We start from the raw sequence: 25405 nt of genomic DNA, 5'->3' as shown, positions 1-25405 counted from the left end.
TGGCATCCAAACGATACGCGAAAGCAAATAATCAATACGTGAAAGGTTACGATCCTAACAAGCCAACCAATCACATTCTCTACCTCGACGCAAACAACCTGTACGGCTGGGCCATGAGCCAGTATCTACCTACAGGGGGATTCGAATGGGTACCCCACGTTGATGTTATGGGGGTTGCACCAGATTCAAACAAAGGTTATATCCTCGAGGTTGACTTAGAGTATACCAAGGAATTACACACATCGCACAACAGCTACCCCCTGGCCCCCGAACGTATGAGGGTTAACCCAGACTGGATGTCTGAGTACCAACATAACTTGTTAGGTGGGCGTGTGACAGACGTTGAAAAACTCGTGCCTAACTTAATGAATAAGACCAAGTACATCGTTCACTATCGCAACCTACAGCTGTACCTGTCGTTGGGTATGAGGCTGACCAAAATACACAGGGTGCTCATGTTCGACCAGAGCCCATGGATGGAGCCCTACATCAGAATGAACACAGACCTACGAAAAAAAGCCACCAGTGATTTTGAGAAAAATCTCTACAAGCTCATGAACAACTGGGTGTTTGGTAAGACTATGGAGAACCTGAGGAAACGCGTGACCGTGAAGCTGGTTCGGTCGAGTGAGGAAGACAAGCTCAGGAGATTGATAGCCAGTCCGGCATTCAACCGTAGTAAGATATTCACAGACAACCTGGTTGCCCTACACATGAAGAAAAGCCACATAAAATTCAACCGGCCTGTTTACGTGGGGATGAGCATCCTCGATTTATCCAAACACCTGATGTACGACTTTTACTACAACGAGCTCAAGAAACAGTACGGTGACAGGTGTGAAGTGCTGTACACTGACACGGATTCCCTGCTGATGGAGATTCGAACCGAGGACGTGTACGAGGACATGAAAAAACACCTCGATTTATACGACACCAGCGACTACCCTAAGACCCATGCCATACACAGTACGGTAAATAAAAAGGTCCTAGGTAAGATGAAGGACGAGTGTGCTGGCACGCCCATAGCCGAGTACATAGGTTTGAGACCTAAGATGTACTCCATACTGAAAGCCGACAATAGTGAGATCCGGAAGGCTAAGGGGGTTAAGAAGTATGTGGTGAAACAACACATCAAACACGCCAGATTCAAGGAAGCCCTGTTCAAGACCCGTACCTTTAGGCATAAAATGAACACACTTAGAAGTGATGGACATAAGATATACGGACTGACTATAAACAAGACGTCCCTGTCGCCTATGGACACGAAACGTTGGATAGCTATTGATGGGATAAACACATACGCGTATGGACATGAAAAAATTTGAGGCTATTTACTACAGCCCGCGTGGGTACTGGAAAGGAGCTAGCGCAGTAGATAAACTAGCTAAAATAGCGCGAGTACCCCCGGAGGAAGCCAAAGCGTGGCTTGAAAAACAAGCCCTGTGGCAGATCTATTTGCCGGCACCACGCTACGTGCCTAGAAGGAGGTTCGGTATTAACATACCTAATAGCGTTCACCAGGCAGACCTACTGTTCCTACCCCACGACAAGAGGTACAAGTATGCCTTAACCGTAGTGGACGTAGCCAGTCGTTACAAGGAAGCCGAACCCTTGACCACGAAAGATTCGGCCCAGGTAGCCAGAGGATTGGAACGCATATACAAACGCAGTCCGCTGACGTGGCCAACAGAGCTGCAAGTTGACCCCGGACGGGAGTTCATGGGTGCCGTGTCACAACTGCTAGCCAAACACGATACAAAGGTCAGGCGTGGCACGGCCGGAGCCCATCGCAGCCAAGCCATAGTTGAGAGATTTAATAGGACTTTGGCTGAGCGCTTGTTTGGCCATCAGTATGCTAGGGAGATGGTCACCCCTGGAAAACGATCGACTGAATGGGTCACGAGGTTACCCAAGGTGGTGTCGGCAATCAACCATGAAGTCACCCGTCTCACCGGTAAGAAACCGGCAGACGCTATCAAACTAAAATCAATAGTTGCAGCGTCGGCCGCTCCATTGCGTGGGAAGGAGAAACAGATACCAGATAGGGCCCTAGTGAGGTATCTATACCAGCCGGGGGAACACGAGGGTGATAGCCGTAAGCGGGCCACCGATCCTATATGGTCAGTCAAAACTTACAACATAGATAAAGTGGATATAAAAGCCGACGAACCTAACTTGTACTACTTGAGGGATGGGCCGGGTAGGGGGTTTGTAAGAGAAGAATTATTGATCGTACCGTACGGCACAGTGTTACCTCCAACACACGTTAAGTAGTAGGGGTAATAGTAGCAAGAGCTAAGGACCCAACCAAAGCCTTATTTAGTAAATAAGGCTTTGTAGAGACTTTTCTTGAAAGTGTTTTAAAACCCCCATTGTATATACTACTGTGTATCGATCGGTGATAGGGAAGGTATTGTTGGCCTTGACCAGACTGTGAGTGACGACAGGAGGAACTGAAACGAGTCAATGAACCTAAGTCCGTTTAAGCTGAAGGAGATGTATCTCTCCATGTTGTTGGGGATGCACGTTATATTACCATCGATTTTCGCGATGGCCTGCATGATCAAGTGTGAGTCGTACCCTATCAAGTTGTGAAAGATGTTTATTGTCTTAGGGTTGATTTTAAGCTTGAGGTTGCACGCGCTGTGAGCGGCGCCTCTATACTTACCAGTTATGTGGCAGTGATCTCTCACCGAATCACCGTTAAGTGGTGAGTCACACACGTGACAGTTAGTGCTACTAGCGTGAGCTAGCCTGTCGACTCGGGTCATACGCATGGGAGCGATTCTATACAATGCATTCCTAATAATTTTTTCTTCCTCCTGCAAACACTTTAGAAACCTTTCAGCCGCGTCAGGGCCCCTATACACTACCGGGGCTTTCGTTTCCCCGTCACAACGGACGACAATGTATCCAAACCCACAGGCTTTATGCTCTTGTGTTTTGTGGGTGACCAAGGCTTCGAAGTCGGCGTATATGATATAAGGCACAGACATTTGGTTCTTGTGGTTACTGAATTTTAGGATATTATCACCTTCCTTAGGCATGTCGACTCGTATGGCCGTCTGCCCCACACCTTGACAATCATCCCGGTGGGATTCTAATAAATCAGCTCGTGTGAAGCCATGTAGGCATCGTTCACAGAAGTGGGTCTTTTCTCTGTGTGCCGATTGGTCATACAACAGCCTGCTAAAGTGTTTTATCCATGTGTAGTGATACTTGTCACCTCGCTGGATCATGAATATATTGATAACTTGGCGATCCTTCACTTCGCTGACCCTGTGTACTATTGTTGTGTTACCTTCGTGCCCAAAGACATTTATAGCCAGATTATTCTGTTTTTCTACTTTAGTGATCTGGGATATGGGGGTGGGTTCATCTATACCATCCCAGTTGAGCCCATCTTCCTGAGGATAATTAGAAGACCTGTTCGGATTAGTGTCAGCTGGAAATAAGGCTGACCTGATAGCTAACCTCAGGCAATCGTTTCCTCTATTCTTAACGTTTACTATGGCATGTTTGTTCCTATAGTAGGGGGGCAAGGCTAGGTATGACCCGCCTCTGAATGGCACGTAGTTAGCTATGTCTAGATAGACATTATCGATTTTATCTACAGCCCACCCGGAGCCCAAGTGTGTGTAGCGTTCTAGGTATTCTCGTATCTGCTGAAAACTGGTATCGATTGATGCGTCAATGGTCTCTGTATGTGTGACGACCTCTTGTTTACCTCGGAAGTAAGGCTGAACATATTCATCCTGCTTATCGAGCGACATTTTCACTGTGATCTGAAACTTGATACTTCCTAGGTTATTTAGTTCCTGGTTGACCTTATCAGCTATCAGAGGCTTGATATCTGTAATATCAACGTGCATGCGCCAACCTCTCAAATAGTTGCCTACAGCGCGCTCAGTGCGCACGAACTGTAGGTCAATAGCTCTATTCTGTCGTAATAATTCTACAAGCTGTGGTTTTCTCATACGGGAATACCCGCCTAAACCCAAATCGTGTGCCTCGGCTTTCAGTTGTTTTACAGTGGGAGGTTTTGCTACGGGGGCATGTGATAACAATGCGGTTAACCCGGCTCTCCCCAGGTTTGAATAACCCGTGTATCCAAGCTGTTTTGCTTGAGCTTTTAATTGTTTTACCGTAGGGGCTTCTAAACCTAGTAATCTCAGCAATGACTTCCGCATTCGAGAATACCCGATCACACCTCTCTGTTTTGCGACCCGCTTAAGCTCGCGTACAGTAGTCATAGTGTTTACACCTAACATAACCAATGTCTAATTGGTTCACAGTAAAGGGAGGTAACCCTTGATAAAAAATATGTGGCTGTTTCACGCACTGTTGGATATAGTGTTCCTTGTGCATGTATTCCTGTATATGAGTAAAACATTTATTTGGTATTGAGTTTGGAGTCTATCTTGAGCAGTCGCCTACGTTCTTTTATGTAGCCCTTTTTATTCTCGTAGATGAGTTGATGTCTGACTACGTTCGCTCCGTGAGCTTTACATAGACAGTAGTGCCCTTTAACCCCGATACCACACACAGAACACGTGTAGTTAGGACTTCCCATATGGAAACAACAGAACCCCTGATTCCTGCATTTCCTACCACAGGCCTCGGTCTTCCCCATAAGTATGTATTCGCATCGGTATGGAGCTGGTCTCATGTTTACTTATATAGGTATTTAATTTAATTGCTTCGCAACCAAGGCAGTAGCTGCTATACCCAACACTATGAAGCCCAGTTCACGATTCATTTGTCCCTTGGATGGTGTGTAGTACTGAGCGAGTGTGGGTTTATTGAGCGGTTCCAATCATTTACCAGTTAGTAGGTAGTATTCTTTCATTGCTTCATCGACATCGTTGAATGTTTGAACGGCATGGTTTTCACGCTGGAGTTGTTCGTTAATAAAATCGATCCTCTGGAGGCGTTTTTTAGCGTACTCGGCCTGTGCCTGTTTTAAGTTCTCAGTAGCGAGATCGTGCCGCTTCCTTTCTTCCTGTATTTCAGCCGCGTGGTCATCTCGTAGTTTCGAGAAGAGGAAATTACTCCCGGAAAATGCCAGGGCATTCACTAACGCCCCACCGACCATCATAGCTATCGTGGCCATCCTATATTTATTTCATTATATTATCAGGTATTATCCCTTGTTTTACTAGGATGTCTTTTGTGGCCATCGCCATACCAAGGTTCATTATGAGCATACCCATATCCTGCAGGTTGAAATCTAGCTTGATAGTTGGTTGTTTAAGCACCATTTTAGTCAACCGAGCGTACCCTACGGCTAGACTGGCGACCACTGTGGCGTGGTATGCGTCGTTGACGAACGTTTTCCCCTCAGACATTATGTATATATAAAAACATTTAAATTATAACATGATATGCGGGTCGACAGTGGGGGATACCACCTCACTGTTGGGGGGTACCACCTCACTGTGGGAGGGTACTCCCACGTATAACCATGTTATAACCACGGCAGCACCTACAGCCAACAACAGTCGGGGGTTGATAATTTTATGTTGGTTACACCACCGTTTTTTACCGGCAGCTACTCTCTTAGGATTCTTCTGCCTGGTTACTGTTGGGGGTTCCCTCATTGGTTCCTGTGTCACTTCCCCCACCGTCACCTCGGGAGGGGTTTCCCCCACTGGTTCCCTGGTCACTTCCCTCACCTCGGGAGCAGTATCCATCTATACTATTATTATTATTTTTTCTCTCAAATTGACAATGCTTTGCCGTGATAATCGCCGCCGTCACTGGAGCCAACAACATGCCATATTTGTGGTACAGCGCGCAGCTGATAGAGCTCACGGCGTGTTCGATAAAAGGGTCTTTCTCGAGGTCTTCCCACAGGTAAAGTCGGCGCTCTGGTGGAATGGGAAGGAAGTATGACACAATACCGGTGTATATCTGAGTCATAGCCGATCCTATTGTCTTTGTCATTTCTGCTCCGAGCCGGGACTCGTATCTAGCGTACAGCTTATCGATTTCTTCGGCTGACATTTTGTGAATTTTATCCGGAGTGTAGTCTCCAAAGTAATGTTTGGCTTTGCCGCCAACAGCCAACGCCACCAGTTTCTCTCGCTTGTCATCATCCCCAGACAATTGTTCGAGCAATTCCTCACACTCCATCTTATAATATAACAAGTAAGATTTAGTTTTAACTATATAATACCCGATGCAGACAAAACACAGAGAAATGAAGGTTAAGTTGCACACGACAAACACTTCAAATATCATAGCTATACTTAGCATTTGCTTAGCTTTAGCTTAGCTTTGCTTAGCTTTAGCTTAGCTTTAGTTTAGCTTTATCTTAGCTTTAGCTTAGCTTTGCTTAGCTTTGCTTAGCTTTAGCACACCCTATATACTACTGGTTGGTCGGTCTTGAGCACGATCTTAGTGTGTTTAGTTTCAGCGAGCTGTTTCTTCACCCGTTTACATTCTAATTTGCTCATCACATCGTTCTCTCTCAAACACTCCTCGAACGAATCCCTGTCCTTGCAGTGAAATAAGGCCACCCATCACGTCTGCTCCCTGAGGTCTTTCAACACCGAGTTGAACTTCTGCGTTAGCACCCAGACGCTGTGATTTGCATGCCGGCCGGAGAAGGCCAGGTACGATAGCATGTCTCTCTTTTTTGTTATCTCGCGATTAGCGCTGCAGTCGTCCAGTATGAACAGCGTCGGTTCCCCTTTAAATTTCTCGTGAAGAGCTTTCAACCAGTCCTGCAGGCGTGTTCCAGGGTCGATTTTGTGTACGTCGGGGTCCGTCATCACCCAAGGTTGCGCGTACGTTTTATTCATGCTCAGAGTAGGGCACATGATAACGATGTTATCGAACACATCCTTGTAGTAACCCTCCAACATATCCAACACGAAAACGGTCTTCCCACAACCAGTCTGCCCGCACACTATGGCGCAGTGTGGGTCAGTGGGGAGGTCAATAGATGGCTTGCACGAATCTCCCATTGTCTATATTAAGTTGCGCGTCCATAATAACGTACAGATATAATTTCAACTTACCAGCGGGTTGAGCCTTCTTAGTAATCTGGATGGTTATCCCTTCGCTGCCGTTATCTATACGGCGCCCGCTACCGTGCAGTTTATCATCATCCGTGGATCGCATGTCCAACCATAGGGCGTACTTGGTGGTCAGGTATTCACCGATCTGCACGGAGCCGAGGTCCAGGTCCTTTGTTATGTAATCCCCCATTGGTAGCTTTTTTATCTCATCCCACTGCTGGTGTGGTCTCATACCATGACTGAACAGCTGGTTGGGCACGCCCTCGATGGTCACTTCCACCTTTTCAATCTCGGGGTTGAAAAACTTCTCGCTGTCCCTCCGGAATGGCTCGTAATCCTCCACGGGGACGACCAGGATACCTTTCATCGATCGCGCCGGCACGTTCAGGTTGATATTCCACACAGTGTCGCTCTTATCTCGCACGACTGATCTATGCCTCAGTACGCGATCGTACAGGATAGCCATCTTCCCAGAGTACTGGCTTCGAACCTGCCTGGCCAGCTCCGGGCTAGTGACCATGTCGAACTCCAGAGAGATGTTGTCTATGGCATAACTGGCCTCATCACCGTTCGGCGTACGCACTACTTTGCTATAGTCGTTAAACGTGAGCTCGTATTCGAGCCTATCACCCAGCGCGGCCCGGTAAAACGGCGCGTGTCCCGTGAGCAACTCGAAGTCGAGCGGCACGCAGAATCGATTCCCGTATGCTCGAGCGATGGCCTTTTCACCGTCCGATAGCTTGTCTAGCTGGTCTGGCGTGAAGGCATACCCTATGCGCGACCGGGTTGATTTGCTGATGCCCTGGTACACATCATTGACTCGTTCTCCCTCGCTTTTCCAGAGATCCCCGTAGCAGTGAAACACGTCGCTGTCGTCGATACTCAGCACCTCGTTACCGCTGATCTTGACGGTCGTTTTCTTGATGATAGCTCGACCCACGTTCCGCACTAGCTCGCGTTTGTTGTTGTCGGAGGTCAACGTGATATTGAACGCCAGTCGAACAGTGCCTGGTACAATGAGGTCATTCTCACCAAGGTCTGGAAATCTAACCAGCAGAGTTTGACTCTGGTCTATCTTGCTGGGATTGTTGGTGATGGTCACCGACTGGCGCACGGCTCTGGCTCCTAATGGCTCTCTCAATCTTCTGAAAGGATCTAATTTTCTGCCGTACATTGTTATATATAAATGAAATATATTTTTAATACTAAATAATGGATGAAGACATACCTATGGATGATATGTGGGACGATAGTGCCCAGGCATTCAATGATGACCAGGAGACCTCATTCTCGCAAGGTGGCTCACTCATGGAGGGCGCCGTCGACGATTATTACAACGCAGTTGAAAATAAATCCAAACTCAAGCCGTTGGGAAGGAACTATTCCAGGTTTACCCTCGATAGCAATGGCACGCTGCGTTTGAAGGCTCACCCGGAGATCAATCTCGTGCATAAACGCACGAGAGAACCGCTTGCTTTATCAACACTGAGCAGTCGACATGGGAGTAACTTTGTCCGCGATGAACTAGGCTTCATAGATTACGGTGGCGCGCGACCTAAGCAGTATCCTCCGAAGTTAGTTCAAAGTCTGGAAGGCATCAGGGGCGCCACATCGGATCAAAACATGACTTATGATATTGAAAAGGTGTTGGCCGACTACAAGAACAAGCCCTTCCCGGGTCTCGAAATTACCTTTCGGGAACTGAAGGGGTTGGACCTGTTGATGCAAACCATTCGTGGTCAGCTCTGGAAAAGCACGGCCAAAATGAGTGAGATAGACGACCACATCGCCTATGAAAAGGAAAAACTCGGTGAAACTGAGGACGAGTCTATGAAAGCCACCATCGAGGAACGAATACGTAATTTGGAAGATGAAAGGCAGACCTGGTTGGAGACTCCGGCTACAAAGAAAAGCTTAGATCCCAGACCAACCGTGTGCGGGAAACCATCAATCAAGTCCTCCACTGAGACACCACGTTAGCAGACAGGATTCGGATATTGTTCCGGGAGCAAGGGATCACCATCGCCAGCATTCTGACTGCATTGGGTTTCATCATATCAACCCTGGTGGTGTCACTGACAGGGGGTACTGTGGGAGTTCCCCCCACACCCCCCACACCTGCCGGCGGCGGTGGGGTTAAAGACTGGATAAAAAAACTCGGGGAAGGCCTAGCTAAACTGGCTGGTAAAGCCGCCGAAGCCCTCCCAGGCATCCTGGGTAGCATCGTCTCGTGGTTGTTGGGCGCTCTGGCTAAAACTGCCACGTGGCTCAGTCAAAACCTGTGGGCAGCCATTGTCGCCGTGGCGGGTCTGGTGTACGTAGCGGCTAAGAAATTTTTAACCAAATAAGCCCCAAAGCTACCCCACCAACCACCAGGGCCGTTTTATTATCAATATGCTGCTGATTGGTGGCCTGAATATGGGGGTGTGTGTGGGGTACCCCCACATGAACTTTAGACTCCGGGGGTGGCGCCACTATACCCGTTTCACGTGGTGGGATGTGTGGGATATAGGGGGTGTTAATATCGGGGTTGATACCCAACTTTTGATCCGCCGTGGCTATGACTATTTTGTTGTTATAACCCACCACTTTACTCTCAGTTGCATATCACTCGGAGCCATGTACAGCCCCACGCCGAACACATAGTTGACTTTCGATCTGGCGTATTCTAACACGTTTTGGTAACGGTCGATGGCCCGCGGGAGATCAACTGGAGAATTGATAGCATCCTCAACGTTGGCAACGAACTGTTTCTGAGCGTCGTAAGCAGTTCCCTTACCGAGGATGTTGGAACGCGTCATCGACTGCGCACCCAACAGCGCCCACACGTACGTTCGAATCGAGTCGTTCAAGCGTATTGTACCAGCACGAGTGAATTCTTTCGATGTTTTTGAGATCATTTTAGTCCAGGCTGTGGCTGCATCAGGATTGGTTTGCTTTATACAGCTGACATGGATCTTTTCATTCGTTGTGGGGCCTGTAAATGTATGACGGTTTGGGTTGTATGTACCATCTGCAGAACCGGCCATATATGTTCCGGACCTGTAGAAGTACACGAGAACTATACCGAGACCATGGTTCACACCAGGAAGGCGAAAGTCTTTATTCGTTGGAATCTCAAACTCCCCACAAACACGTTCATAAGCGCGTTTATCATAGGGGTTATTCGTCATACTCCACGCTTTATCTTGGGGAAGAGGAGCACTTATTTCCTTCAATATTCGTCTCGTTTGATAATAAATATGAAACAAAATGACTGCCTTACTCAGTTCGTCTATACCGTAGTCTAGTGTCACACCCGACCCTGTCGTCGCACACCTCACAGCAAAGTTGAGTTGGTTCTGCCAAAACTGCATTGGGTTTTGATTCCAGTTTACCACCGCCTGCGCGTTATTAACGGTCACGATATAGTTTTCAAAGATATTAATAAAGGTTGTTTTAAACCCCATACTACCTACCACCACGATTTTCAAGTGTGCTAAGTCCATATTATAATATATAATTTATATATTATAATATGTACATAACACTTCCAGGAATAACGAGCGGTGAGGCCGTTCAGCTGACGCACGCGATCGATAACACGTCAGGCCAACTCGAAGTCGCACTCTGCGATATCACCTATCTACCGCAATGGACTAACATCAACGCCAGCAACAATAAGCTGTTCGTCAGTGGAACTCGCAGCCAGATAACTGACGGCTACTACAGCGTGTGCTCTCTAAACGACGAGGTCTTCAAACCCCTGGGAGCCGAACTCAAGATGAACGACTCAAACGGTACAGTGGTGTTAATCAACAACGGAAGAACCTCCTTGAGGCTCGGCCGACCATTAGCGAGGATACTCGGTATGTCTCCTGACGAGATAAAACCAACAACAACCGTCACAGGCATGAAGTTACCCGATCTAGTACCGTACCGAGAGCTGTACATTCATCTCGGTCAGGTGAGCACAACGTACAACATTCAAGGAGGTCACCCTTCCACTACACTGAGAGCAGTGCCGGTGAAAACTGAGAAATACAACGACGGTAGAACCGAGTCGTTTTCACCACGGCAGTATAAGAGATTAACCCAGGGCAACATACCTGAGCTGATAATATCGGTGTTAGATATGAATCATAATCCTGTAAATATAGGATACCTCAGCTTAACGCTTCATGTAAAATGACCAGCGCACAATGGCCCGGAGTGAAAAAATGCGTCAATATCGGGATCTCCGACCTCGGAGACACGCGCGGTTTCGACGCTCCCGGAGTAGATGGTAAATCGTACGCCTTGCAACTGAAAAACAACATTTACAAACGCGTTGAAGTCCCCTCCGGTGGAACCCTAAGTGATATAGTAGATACCACAAGAGCAAAAATCAACACTAAGTACGCCCTTGTCAACACCGGTAATAACTGGATAATATACCCATCGTTCGGGGGTAAACTGTTCGACTTAGACGATGTTGAGAGCACTACCGTCGCCCGAAACAAGCCATATATGCTCGTCTTCACCGAAGATGACAAGTGGGTGTTGTTACCCGATAACGACTGGTTTCTCAATATTAGGCTCGGCTCCCCCTACGTATTCACGGATAACAAAGACAACCACCTAAACAAAGTCGTGAACAATGGAACCCTGCTCGTGGCTTACGTCCCAACTCAGAGACGTAGCGTAGTCGTCAGCCCACTTGAAACTATGGCAGCCCACATACTATCGAGTAAACCGGCCATACAAAACGTGACATTGCAGTTGGTGTCTGAATTCGAAGGCGTGGTCAGTATACTAGAGAGTCTACCAGCAAACTCAACACTGATCATCAAAGTCTACCTAGGGGAACCATCGGGGAATGATGTCGAGATCGTGAAGGGGATCAAACTCGGGTGGGGGAAACGACACCAGTATCAAGTTTGCAACGTTTACCAGTCTGCAGGGGGTCAACGTGATCGTGGAAAACAAGATATCACTAACCAAGATCTTCCTGCCTGACAACATACACTTCATGGGTATGAAGTTCACCCATGAATTATTATCAGAAAACCAGTTGGAAATTATATCGTAATAGTATAATAATGACCAGTCATCGTCCCAACACTACGCTTAACGACCTAGGAGATACGGAGGGATTCGATCAGCCTGGTGAGGAAGACACCTTATATATCCTGCACTTCAAAGACAACGTGTACAGACGGGTGTCGTTATCAGATTTAAAAGAGCCCAAATGGCTGATCAACTTAACACTCACCTCACCTTATATCACAATAGACGCAGATACGTGGCAGATCTCTAAGATTAGGAACAACGGTATCTGGCCCGGGGATTTCATTCCGGAGAATCACTTAGGATCTCCGATACTTTTGTATACCGAAACAAATGGGTTAAGTTCTGGATTAGATAATAAATTAACATTTAGCAGTAATTATTTAATCCCGGGATCTCTTGATAGAATATCCTCCCCCTACACACTCATCATAGAAGTCGTCTTTACGTATTTTGACCAGGTAAACTCCTCGAAAGGACGCCAAATTTTACCCGGGTTGGTAATACACTGGTATACCGAACACTTAGACCAATATTGTCGTATTGTTATACAACGGAATACCCCCACGAGTTCTATAAAACGTTTAATAAGCCTCAGTGGGGTTTTTATTACAACAGAAAAGTCTATTAGCCTCTCACCTATTATCATTGGTAATGATCTATCCCTTGTAGGCTTCAAATTCATTGATAGCCTTTTAACTGAAACCCAATTAATATCTTTCAAAATATATATTATAGGATGGGCCTGTACCCAGTCGTAGAGGAAGTAGCAAAGACGCTGGAAACCGTAGATGGGTTCCGCTTGAGGCAGTTATGTGATGTGAAACGCCAACTAGAACAAGACCGTGACACGCGGAAAGCACTATGTAAAAAGTACCATAGAGCTTTCAATATCGTGGACGGGGCTGACACTACCCTTATGGCAACCAGCATGGGACTAGGGGCGGCAGGTGTTGGGTTGTTAGCTACCATCGTGGCTGCACCTATAGTGCTAGGTATTGAAATAACAGCTGGGGTGGCAGGGTTGGCAGGGTTGGCGCTTAAGTTAGTATCACGCAGACTGCATCGTAAGGCATTGAAACACGACGAGATCAGGGTTCTGGCCGAAGCAAAGCTCAACACAGTGAGTGAGCGTATTTCCACGGCACTCTCTGACAGTAAGATCTCAGAAGAGGAGTTTCGTTCAATCATCTCTGAACTCACAAAATATAACGGAATGAAACAAGATATTCGATCCAAGTCTCGTAAGTCTGCTATCAGCGAGGACGAGAAAAAAAAGTACATAGAACAGGGGATACAAAAAGCCCAGCAAGCCTTTATTACGAACACCAAAGTGATCGTAGGCGGTTCACGTTAAACTGTTTCATCGATATAAACGTGACATAGGCACAGTGTTACCTCCAACACACGTTAAGTAGTAGGGGTAATAGTAGCAAGAGCTAAGGGCCCAACCAAAGCCTTATTTAGTAAATAAGGCTTTGTAGAGACTTTTCTTGAAAGTGTTTTAAAACCCCCATTCCCTATACTACTAATATAATCAAGACCAATGCTGTAAGCATTGATAGCGGTGTGACGTTAGATGGTGCGTCGAACTACAAATGGGACGCAATGTAAATCAGGAAGTTGAACTGTCAGTATGCAGTACGATTCGGAATGAATTTCTTCAGTCAGAACATTTCAGTGTTAATGTGTGTAATGAATGCAAGTGTTTTAAAACCCCCATTCCCTATACTACTTACACAGACGCCGAGACTAGACCCCTGCTTATGAGGAAGGGTGTGTACCCCTATGAGTACATGGATAGTTGGGTCAAGTTCACCGAGACCAGACTACCCCCTATTGACTGCTTTTATAGCAAGCTGAATGAGGCGTCCGTCTCACGAGATGATTACTCGCACGCGACTAACCTATGGAATAAACTGGGTTGTAAGAACCTGGGTGATTATCACGACCTGTACTTGAGGACAGATGTACTGCTGTTAGCCGACGTGTTTGAGACGTTTAGGCGGACGTGTTTCAAGCAGTATAAACTCGACCTCGCATGGTATTACACCAGCCCAGGTCTGTCGTGGGACGCCTTGCTTAAAAAGACCGGAGTTAATTTGGAATTGCTCACAGATTACGACATGCACCTATTCATTGAGAAAGGCTTGCGAGGTGGGATTTCCATGGCATCCAAACGATACGCGAAAGCAAATAATCAATACGTGAAAGGTTACGATCCTAACAAGCCAACCAATCACATTCTCTACCTCGACGCAAACAACCTGTACGGCTGGGCCATGAGCCAGTATCTACCTACAGGGGGATTCGAATGGGTACCCCACGTTGATGTTATGGGGGTTGCACCAGATTCGAACAAAGGTTATATCCTCGAGGTTGACTTAGAGTATACCAAGGAATTACACACATCGCACAACAGCTACCCCCTGGCCCCCGAACGTATGAGGGTTAACCCAGACTGGATGTCTGAGTACCAACATAACTTGTTAGGTGGGCGTGTGACAGACGTTGAAAAACTCGTTCCTAACTTAATGAATAAGACCAAGTACATCGTTCACTATCGCAACCTACAGCTGTACCTATCGTTGGGTATGAGGCTGACCAAAATACACAGGGTGCTCATGTTCGACCAGAGCCCATGGATGGAGCCCTACATCAGAATGAACACAGACCTACGAAAAAAAGCCACCAGTGATTTTGAGAAAAATCTCTACAAGCTCATGAACAACTGGGTGTTTGGTAAGACTATGGAGAACCTGAGGAAACGCGTGACCGTGAAGCTGGTTCGGTCGAGTGAGGAAGACAAGCTCAGGAGATTGATAGCCAGTCCAGCATTCAACCGTAGTAAGATATTCACAGACAACCTGGTTGCCCTACACATGAAGAAAAGCCACATAAAATTCAACCGGCCTGTTTACGTGGGGATGAGCATCCTCGATTTATCCAAACACCTGATGTACGACTTTTACTACAACGAGCTCAAGAAACAGTACGGTGACAGGTGTGAAGTGCTGTACACTGACACGGATTCCCTGCTGTTAGAAATTCGAACCGAGGACGTGTACGAGGACATGAAAAAACACCTCGATTTATACGACACCAGCGACTACCCTAAGACCCATGCCATACACAGTACGGTAAATAAAAAGGTCCTAGGTAAGATGAAGGACGAGTGTGCTGGCACGCCCATAGCCGAGTACATAGGTTTGAGACCTAAGATGTACTCCATACTGAAAGCCGACAATAGTGAGATCCGGAAGGCTAAGGGGGTTAAGAAGTATGTGGTGAAACAACACATCAAACACGCCAGATTCAAGGAAGCCCTGTTCAAGACCCGTACCTTTAGGCATAAAATGAACACACTTAGAAGTGATGGACATAAGATATACGGACTGACTATAAACAAGACGTCCCTGTCGCCTATGGACATGAAACGTTGGATAGCTATTGATGGGATAAACACATACGCGTATGGACATGAAAAAATTTGAGGCTATTTACTACAGCCCGCGTGGGTACTGGAAAGGAGCTAGCGCAGTAGATAAGCTAACTAAAATACCGCGAGTACCCCCGGAGGAAGCCAAAGCGTGGCTTGAAAAACAAGCCCTGTGGCAGATCTATTTGCCGGCACCACGCTACGTGCCTAGAAGGAGGTTCGGTATTAACATACCTAATAGCGTTCACCAGGCAGGCCTACTGTTCCTACCCCACGACAAGAGGTACAAGTATGCCTTAACCGTAGTGGACGTAGCCAGTCATTACAAGGAAGCCGAACCCTTGACCATGAAAGATTCGGCCCAGGTAGCCAGAGGATTGGAACGCATATACAAACGCAGCCCGCTGACGTGGCCAACAGAGCTGCAAGTTGACCCCAGACGGGAGTTCATGGGTGCCGTGTCACAACTGCTAGCCAAACACGATACAAAGGTCAGGCGTGGCACGGCCGGAGCCCATCGCAGCCAAGCCATAGTTGAGAGATTTAATAGGACTTTGGCTGAGCACTTGTTCGGCCATCAGTATGCTAGGGAGATGGCCACCCCTGGAAAACGATCGACTGAATGGGTCACGAGGTTACCCAAGGTGGTGTCGGCAATCAACCATGAAGTCACCCGTCTCACCGGTAAGAAACCGGCAGACGCTATCAAACTAAAATCAATAGTTGCAGAGTTGGCCGCTCCATTGCGTGGGAAGGAGAAACAGATACCAGATAGGGCCCTAGTGAGGTATCTATACCAGCCGGGGGAACACGAGGGTGATAGCCGTAAGCGGGCCACCGATCCTATATGGTCAGTCAAAACTTACAACATAGATAAAGTGGATATAAAAGCCGACGAACCTAACTTGTACTACTTGAGGGATGGGCCGGGTAGGGGGTTTGTAAGAGAAGAATTATTGATCGTACCGTACGGCACAGTGTTACCTCCAACACACGTTAAGTAGTAGGGGTAATAGTAGCAAGAGCTAAGGACCCAACCAAAGCCTTATTTAGTAAATAAGGCTTTGTAGAGACTTTTCTTGAAAGTGTTTTAAAACCCCCATTGTATATACTACTATATTTAATTAACATGTAAAATGAAAGGAAACTGGAAGATCACCAGAGTCAGGTTTTGAGTGAGAGATATCTATTATAGAATGCAAACAATTAGCTGTTACTAGTATATAGTCAACTAAACCAGATTCATTGCTTATGATTCACGTGACTGACATGTGACTGAACCAGGCGTGTCATGTGATGTCCTCCTCGACCATTCACAATGAGTAGTCCCCACAACATGCATGCTTCCAATACAGCTAATCCACACCTATTTACATCAATGCCTCATAGTTTAGATTTAGATTTATCAGGTAAATGTAGATATGCTACTGGCATACATATTTTGTCACCCTTGATCGAACAGCTGTGTGACTGAAAAAGATACTGCCACTTGAAGTCAAATTCCTCGATACTTTCGATGTCTGAGTCCTGGCATAACGAGGACTTTGCACGGAGGGTGTAAAAAGGGCAAATTTTGAAATTATCTATACATTTATAAAAATACACTTTCAAACAGCATACAGGAATATATAAATATTTTATCTAATGTGACACATACGTGCAGATCCTCCAACGTTTATTGTACACCCCAGGTCCTGTACTACTTTCCAAGTGTGCTGAGACATATCACATTTTGTTTTCTGATTCATATTGATTGAAATGTTATTCCAGATCCCCCAACAGTTGAAATACACACAGTGACGCCATGTTCCGGGTTTACGTTCCTGGTCAGCGAGTCCAATGTGGCTCTCAACTGTTCAGTCAAGGGAGCTAACCCTGCACCAGCCTCCTTCACTTGGTACCATGAAGATGCCACCCTTCAGAACGGGCCCAGTCCGATCTACACCATCAATAGTGTGAATAGATCCACTGGGGGTCAGTACAGATGTACGGCAGATAATGGCATATCTCCGCCAGGAGAGGATGATGTGACAGTCTACGTCCACTGTAAGTACTGGGTGTAGATTCAGTAACTGACTTAACAAGACAACTGTGTCCCTCTTGTTCCACACTATGTACTGCAAAATGTGTATCCACTGAGGCAAGACATGTCAGTGGGTCTGTACTATTACCCGAACATTGTCATGTTAAACACACTTACGGGCATACCGACAAGCACACACACGGGTATACACACAAACAAACACACAGGCACATCGATAAACAGACATACAGAAGCGTACAGACAGATAAACACACAAACAGGCATACAGACATATACAACAATTAATCTGACAAATTGTTTTCAGTGGTTATATAGATATAGCAACAGCAAGTAACCCCCACCCCCCCCCCCCCACCCCCCACCCCACCCCCCCCCCACCCCCCACCCCCCACACACACACACACACACAATATGTAGTAGTTTGTTAGTAGTGGAAGTAGTAGTAGTTACATAAAAGTAGTCGCACAGCTGCTGTGAGTATCATTCAAAATGACTCCACTGGACATCCATGTTGTAAAACACATGTTTAACTCCAGATCTCCATGATTTCCAGATCATGACATGGAAACGTGAAGCATTTTCGTATTTAATGGTGTTCTACTGGCTCCTGATTTTAACTCCTTTTCACGACATGTTCTGTCCAGTGTGCAATACGAACACAATTCCCGCCATAAGCCAGACTCACCAACACATACAGCACATATGGCACACATGCGAGCAATGTGACAAATATTCTGCACATCATATCCATTTTTCAGATCCACCAACTGTGCATGTTGGCGATACTAAGAGAGTCGTCACTGAATCCGAAGACTTGACACTCCAATGTACAGCAGACGCAATACCGGAAGTGACGTCAGTAGTCTGGACAAAGAAAGTTGTAGGTCGAAGGATCTCTGAGAATGGGACTCTTCGTCTGAGAGACATACATAAGGATGACGCTGGAATATATGTCTGTAAAGCCACCAACAAGGTCACATCCTGCTCGGAAGGACCACAGACGAAACACTCACATGCGTCTGTAACCCTGGAGGTGCAATGTGAGTAAAAATGTGTTTGTGAAGTTATGTGCGTGTTATGTTATACTTAATTAAAGGTGGTGGTATGTTAAGTGACAATATTTAAGAAATACAGTTCGCTCTACCACCATGTATAGTGTAATAAAGTAAACTTTCCCCCTGACACAAGCGTCCGAGTGCTTTAACGTTGTAATAGTTCAGGGTGAAAGTGTGCTTTATTACACTATACATGGTGGTAAAACGAAATGTATTTCTTTTCTAAGATGCTGTATTCAATAATTTCTAAACCTAATTTCGATTAATCTATGGCAGAATACAGACGGCGGCGTCTGTGACCTAAATTAAGAATCCTCGCACAGGGCTAACTAACGCGCTGTTCTTTTGACGTGTCAGCCCCCTACGTTAAGACAAGGGTTACTAGAAAAACAAATGATGAAGAGTTTGGTGATGGTTTATGTTCGGGTTAAATATCTTCTCTAGATCATTTTAATTACATTCGTGATTCTCTTAAACCATACAAGGCAATATGACTGCCTCATTTCTACTACCAACGAAAGTTTAGATCAGTACATTCAGAGGAAGCTGACAAGTCAAGCGACATTCCACGATTGCATTGTGGGAATGTAAACATTGCCAACATTACCGTGTCTCTGTAAGAGTCGAACTATGAGACATTGTATCCGTCGGAAAACATAAACGTAATGTTTCCACGGTGATGTTAGATGTGTAATGCAACTGCAAACCAAGAAACGGGATGCGACATTATCGTCTGATAAAGTATTGTCGGCACCTTTGATCTTTCACCGAAGCATCTTAGAATTAATGATAGTAATGTAATAATGGCTATTTATAAAGCACCGGTTGAATCGCAAAGCGCATTATTAACATTATTACCTGGGATAGCCCAAACCGCCTTGAGGCGCCGGAAGGTTAACAGTCATGTGACTTATCCACCGGGTACCCATTCACAAATGGGTGAATAAAGGCAGTTGATGAACATGGTGCCTAAGGTGAGACCACATGTGTCACGTTTGCTTCGTCGTGAGGCAGGGTTGAAATCCTAGAAACTCCCAGGAGTCTGTCCGCCAAACACTGTCACCCATCTAAGAGCTCTCATCGTCACACAGGACCACATACCACCACCTCTAAAATAATCTGTAACACATAATTTGTGTAAGATACAGAACCTGACTAGTACTTCCTTCTCATCAGTCCTGCTAACAGAACGAAACCAGGGTATATCCATGTGCTAGATACAAACAAGTTCATCATGCATTGTATGCATGATTAATACCATTTAGATACATAAAGGCAAAAACAAGGAATCGAATCATTACTTGGTAATCTCATCATGTTTTATATGAATGAATGAATGAATGAATGAATGTCTTTATTTCCTCCAAAATACATTCGAAGATTAAGCATTTATGATATCAGTCAACTACACATATACATATGATATTAGCAAAGCACACATATTTATAGAAGATGGATATTTTCATGAGTGGTAGTTTAGAAAGTATACATCAAAGAGTCTTTTAAGGCATAGATATAGTTTGAAAAGTGTAATGTGATGGTTTGCCATGCTGTTTCGTCAAGATCAGGGATCTGAAGTGTGGCACCACAAAAGAGTACAAGGGCATCTTCATCATCCAGTATTTCAATGAATACATATATATCTATATCCAGTATGTCAAGTAGTGTCATATAAAAATGATTTCGTTGGCCCATTACAGATTCACAATGTAAAATACGGTGGGCATCATGGTCATGGCAGTACTTATTACAAAGCGTACATTCCTTTGAGAATTTGGCTTTAGAGCCGACTAGTACAGTAAGTTGTATACGTGCATTATAGTCTGGGTACAAATACATTAGAGTGTAAAGTCTATGTAGACTCAGTGTTTGGTGTATTACAGCATATCTGGACATATGTTCTCTTATGGAGAGTCTCAATTTCCATTGGGCTTCTTCATAAGACAAGATAGAACTTACAACTATTCTTCTCCAAGCTGTCTTTGACGGAAAAATACCAGTTTCGACAAAAGTTACTACATATTTCAATAGATTATACTTCCGTACAGTACATAACAAAGTTTTGCAAATACTGCGTGAGTTAATATCTAAGTGAACAGTTAGTGATAAGAATGTACAGAACATCGTTTTCGTTGATGAATGACAAGCGTTGTTACATAATCTTCCTATAAATAGCAATCTACACTTATCAATGTACCCAACCATTGTCCAGAGACATAGGTTGGCACACACAGAATCTGTTGACATACGTCTGTTGAACCCTTGAATACATTTAGCAAAATATCGTTGGGTATTTTCCTGCAAATCAATGTTTTTGCCTTATAGCGGAGGCATGGTTTCACAGCCATAGAAACTTGTAGGTAAAATCATTCTTTTCCATATATTAACACATGTAACAGGATGTAAATCAGTGTTGTTAAGACCCAGTGAGCGTAAGGAATATATAGTTTGCCTGGCCTTTTGACAGTTAGCGAGAACTCTGTCTTTACAAGACAGATCTGATGAAAGTAGAACACCACCATATTCTACTGCTGAACTTGTATTAATTGCGACGTCACAAAACGAGAATGAAAGCTCAGGACAAGATTGTTTTCCTTTCCGAAAAACTACAACAGTGCTTTTAGATGCATTGTATGTTAGGCGCCATCGGGAAGCATAATTCGAGACAATGTGAAGTGAATTCTGCAGCCCACACGGGGTGGTGCGTAACAGTGTCGTATCATCGGCTAACAGGATTGATGGCACGTCTATACCATATACACATATACCATTGTTACTGCGTCTTAGTTCAGTTAATAAATCATTAATAAAGACAAGGAAGAACCATGCAGACAGGACTCTACCTTGTCCTACACCTTGTTTTACTTCAAATGTATCTGAGCTATTTCCGTTGTACATTACAAAAGAAGAGCTGCAGGTGTAGCTATGATATAGCAGATTCCACATGCTTCCCGTTATACCCAAATTGTAGAGTTTTAGGAATAGACCGTTATGCCAAACGCGATCAAAGGTTTTCTCATTATCGAGAAACGCTGAAAAGACTTGTGAGCCACGCTCAACATAATATGTTACGCAATCATTGAGCATGAACGTTAACATAATGGCACCATGTTCTTTTCTAAATCCAAATTGGAGAGGGTCTGGAAAATAAGGATTAATATGACTTATATAACATTGCAGACGTGAGAGTAATAGTTTTTCAAATAGTTTTCCTATACAGGAGGTACCGGTGATACCCCTGTAGTTTTTGGGGTCGCATTTTGAACCTTTTCCTTTGTAAATGGAACAATCATGCCCAATCTAAGGATACTGGGAAAGTAGACAGCTTTCATAATTGCGTTATATAAGACGCAAAGCTTTTCGACCAGCGCGTCACCTCCATAGATAAGGTGTTCATTGTTTACATGATCTGGTCCGGGGTATTTATTACGATTTAGATTGACCAGATGTTGTTTTAACTCTGGATATCGGCATATAGTACAGCGTCAGCATGACTAGAATCATTAGCATGTGAAATTATATCTGCTAGTTTCTTATCAACAGATGCTTTAACTTCATCTTCAAACATTTCGGCGTGGTGCGGTAAGGCAAGGTTAGCATAGTAAGCACCCCACAGGTTACAAATGGCCTCTGGTGTGTCCGCTTGGGTATTGTTAAACACTAATTGGTCAACCGTTGACCGCAGGCGTCTATGTTTACGCACAGATTTAAAGAAGGTATTAATCTCAGTTTCTGATGTAATTTCGAGTTCACGAGATAGTTCTTTTCGTTGTTTTCGCTTTGCCTGTCGATGTAAACGACGGAAATCGCGCTTTGCACGTTTGTATTCTGTTTGAATATGAATAGTCTCCCCTTGGTTTGTCGTCTTCACATCCTTCCCTGCTTTCCTCACGTACATATAAACGTACGTGCATCTATTTGTTACTTAGTAACACTGCATTAAAATGCTATACACACCTTGCCCTGGATGTACTTTCCCAGCGCAATCGCATACTTGCATATGACAATTTGTTTCTCATTAATATAGAAGTATAATGTTATTGCAGATTCTCCTACAGTTGAAATACACGCCGTGACGCCATGTTCCGGGTTTACGTTCAGGATCAACGAGTCAAATGTGGCTCTCAACTGTTCAGTCAAGGGAGCTAACCCTGCACCAACCTCCTTCTCTTGGTACCATAAAGATGTCAGCCTGCAGGACGGGCCCAGTCCTATCTACACCATTAGTCGTGTGACTAGATCCAGTGGGGGCTGGTACAGATGTACGGCAGATAATGGCATTCATCCACCAGGAGAGCATGGCGTACAAGTCGACGTCCACTGTAAGTACTGGGTGTAGATTCATCAGCTGGCACTGTGTGCCAATCAAACAGGGTTACATACTACTAACAGGAGAAAACGTGCTTAGTTATAAACATTTCCTTCACGGATTTGAGCCAGAATCAATGGTTCCATCTTCGGCCACTTCATACTCACAATTGAACAGACTTCAAAAGATTCTTCTTGGCTATCTTAAATTAGCAACGTTAAACTTATTCTCGTTACGACATAGCTGTAGCATTGCCAATGTGATGTTAAAAATTTACTGACTGACTGCCTCATTCACTCACTGGACACAGCTGAACAAAGACGGAGACTGCTGTAATGCGGGTTATGTAAGTTCATTTATCTAGTGATGATGTTGGAAACTGAACTAAATTAACCTAATCTTTGTTTTCGCCTTTGTCCCTTTGAAAATATGTGTAACATGATAACTTTCTTGCTAGGTTGTCATTTTGACTGAAGGGGCAAATCCAGTCAAACAGGCTCTCTGAGAAACCCTAAATACTGAAGACTAACACCGCCGGTGCTCATGTGCAGTCACGGTTTATCAACCTCCTGTATTCTGCTATCACATTGGCCAGACCTTTGTTACGATATTCAAACCTGGTGTAAACCATGGACGCTCAATGAGCCTGTTACGATGTAAACTTTAATAAAAACGCAAATACTTGCAGCATATTGTAATAAACGTGAGGTAAATTATAATAAAAACTGATGGAAAATGTAATAATTTTAGTTGCAGTCAAATATTGACGTAAATTGTAATAACAGTTGTAGCCACTCGTAAATACATTTTCTTTGCAGATCATAACCAAATAACCTTGTTAGGGCTCTTACTCAAGAAAGAAATAGCGGATCTTGTTCAAATGTGGTACCAACGTATATTGGCAAGATTCACCGTCATTAGATAAACTGAATGACCTCGAGATAATTTGCAAGGTCACAGCAAAACTCTGAGGGTTTCGCCAATATAGAGATTGTTGGCGCCATAACCCAAGGAAGATTTGACAAATCTCAGCTAAATAATGAAAATTATATATATGTAACCGGAGTGGTTTTGGACATACCACAAAGGCAAATAGGTTCCAGTAGATGTCAGGGTTTATTGGCAAACTCGTAACAGAAAGGCCCTGTGAAATTAAATACATTGTATTAACACACTGTAGCAAACATATACAACAGTACTAGAAGGGCCGACACAGATGAGAATAAGCCATACATGCTACTATCAAACATATATAATCAATACAATAATTATTGATTGGCCAGGTCATAGGGTGAGTGTATATATATATATATATCCATATTTATTATATATTCAAGATGACCATTAAACATCAAATAAGCTTACTACATAGTTATATACCATAAAATGTGAATGACCCTCACTGAGTGTATGGCACTGCACCCCTTTCGACGTCAGAAACGTTAGCAAGTATGTTTGCCACACCTGAACATAAATATATACAAAATCAATGCTCTGCACCTGTATCACACTACAGTACATACAGTATCCATTCGAACGACTCATCTTCTACAGACAGACAGACAGACAGACAGACAGACAGACAGACAGACATACAAAGCTAGGTATGTACACATTATATTTACCTACACAATAAGTTATATAACATCTCCGTGGAAATGTTCTTTAAGAATACCTGCAATACACTCACATACCAAAAAGTATTGCTAGGACCTAGTTATGTGGCACACACCAGATTGTTAATATAAGTTATATTTACCACACATAACATGATATGTGAAGACATAAAATACACCTTGCAAATATAAGCTAACCTGTGAGAAAGCTGTATGTGCTCACCAGTGACTGGGAGACTGAAGTGGAAATGCAATCTGACCCATAAACACTCTGCTTGGGAATATATGGGGCCTGGGGCTGAGACAAGACAATAGGTGAAATGGACAACGTAAGCGCTGGGCTCACTGTGCTATTGTGAACGTGAAGCAGGTTAGATTGAGTGGTTAAACTGGGGCTAGACTTAATGATTAAAATACAAGTTAAAATATACTGGCTAATATGTACAATTTAAATACTCCTACATATATTCCTCCTGATATATAATCGATATAAAATCTGTAACTATCCTGTTTATCATGTCTTTTCGCAAATATATTTTCAGGGTTTCATATCCATATGTATAAAGTAGGGGTGGGATGAGATTGTTAGTTATAGTTAACACACATTAATGTGGAGTCGGAGGGCTGGATGGGTGTTCTCAAAGGTACTAGTATATCTACGAGGAACATTCAACATGCAGCTGATTTTTATGTTTTGTTTTACCACATGTTATCTGTCAGCATCAGTCAAATTGGTTTTGCTATGTTCCAGCTTCACGACCCCTGTTTTGTATCTTGGCTTGTCAGTCACACAAAACGTAAACTCTGCAGTAAAATGCGTCTCTGCAATCACAAACGCCAGGAAACAAAGAATGCAAGCAACAGTTTGTATGTTTGAGATCGATAGAAG

The 25405-nt window shown here is 44.4% G+C and overlaps 1 protein-coding gene across 1 annotated transcript in view; it reads left to right on the top strand.

The window, feature by feature from the left end:
- Window positions 1-25405, top strand: part of LOC137270007 (B-cell receptor CD22-like) — an 80017-nt gene that overhangs the window by 25555 nt on the left and 29057 nt on the right. Inside the window, exons 3-5 of the mRNA XM_067803821.1 lie at window positions 17263-17538; window positions 18295-18576; window positions 22638-22913. Of these exons, the coding sequence (XP_067659922.1) occupies window positions 17263-17538; window positions 18295-18576; window positions 22638-22913 (834 nt within the window). The remainder of the gene's footprint in view (window positions 1-17262; window positions 17539-18294; window positions 18577-22637; window positions 22914-25405) is intronic.

Source organism: Haliotis asinina, unplaced genomic scaffold (genome assembly GCF_037392515.1).
Source record: "Haliotis asinina isolate JCU_RB_2024 unplaced genomic scaffold, JCU_Hal_asi_v2 scaffold_26, whole genome shotgun sequence".
Lineage (NCBI taxonomy): Eukaryota > Metazoa > Mollusca > Gastropoda > Lepetellida > Haliotidae > Haliotis > Haliotis asinina.
Note: the sequence above shows the minus strand (reverse complement) of the source record. Positions and strands in the feature narration are given on the sequence as shown.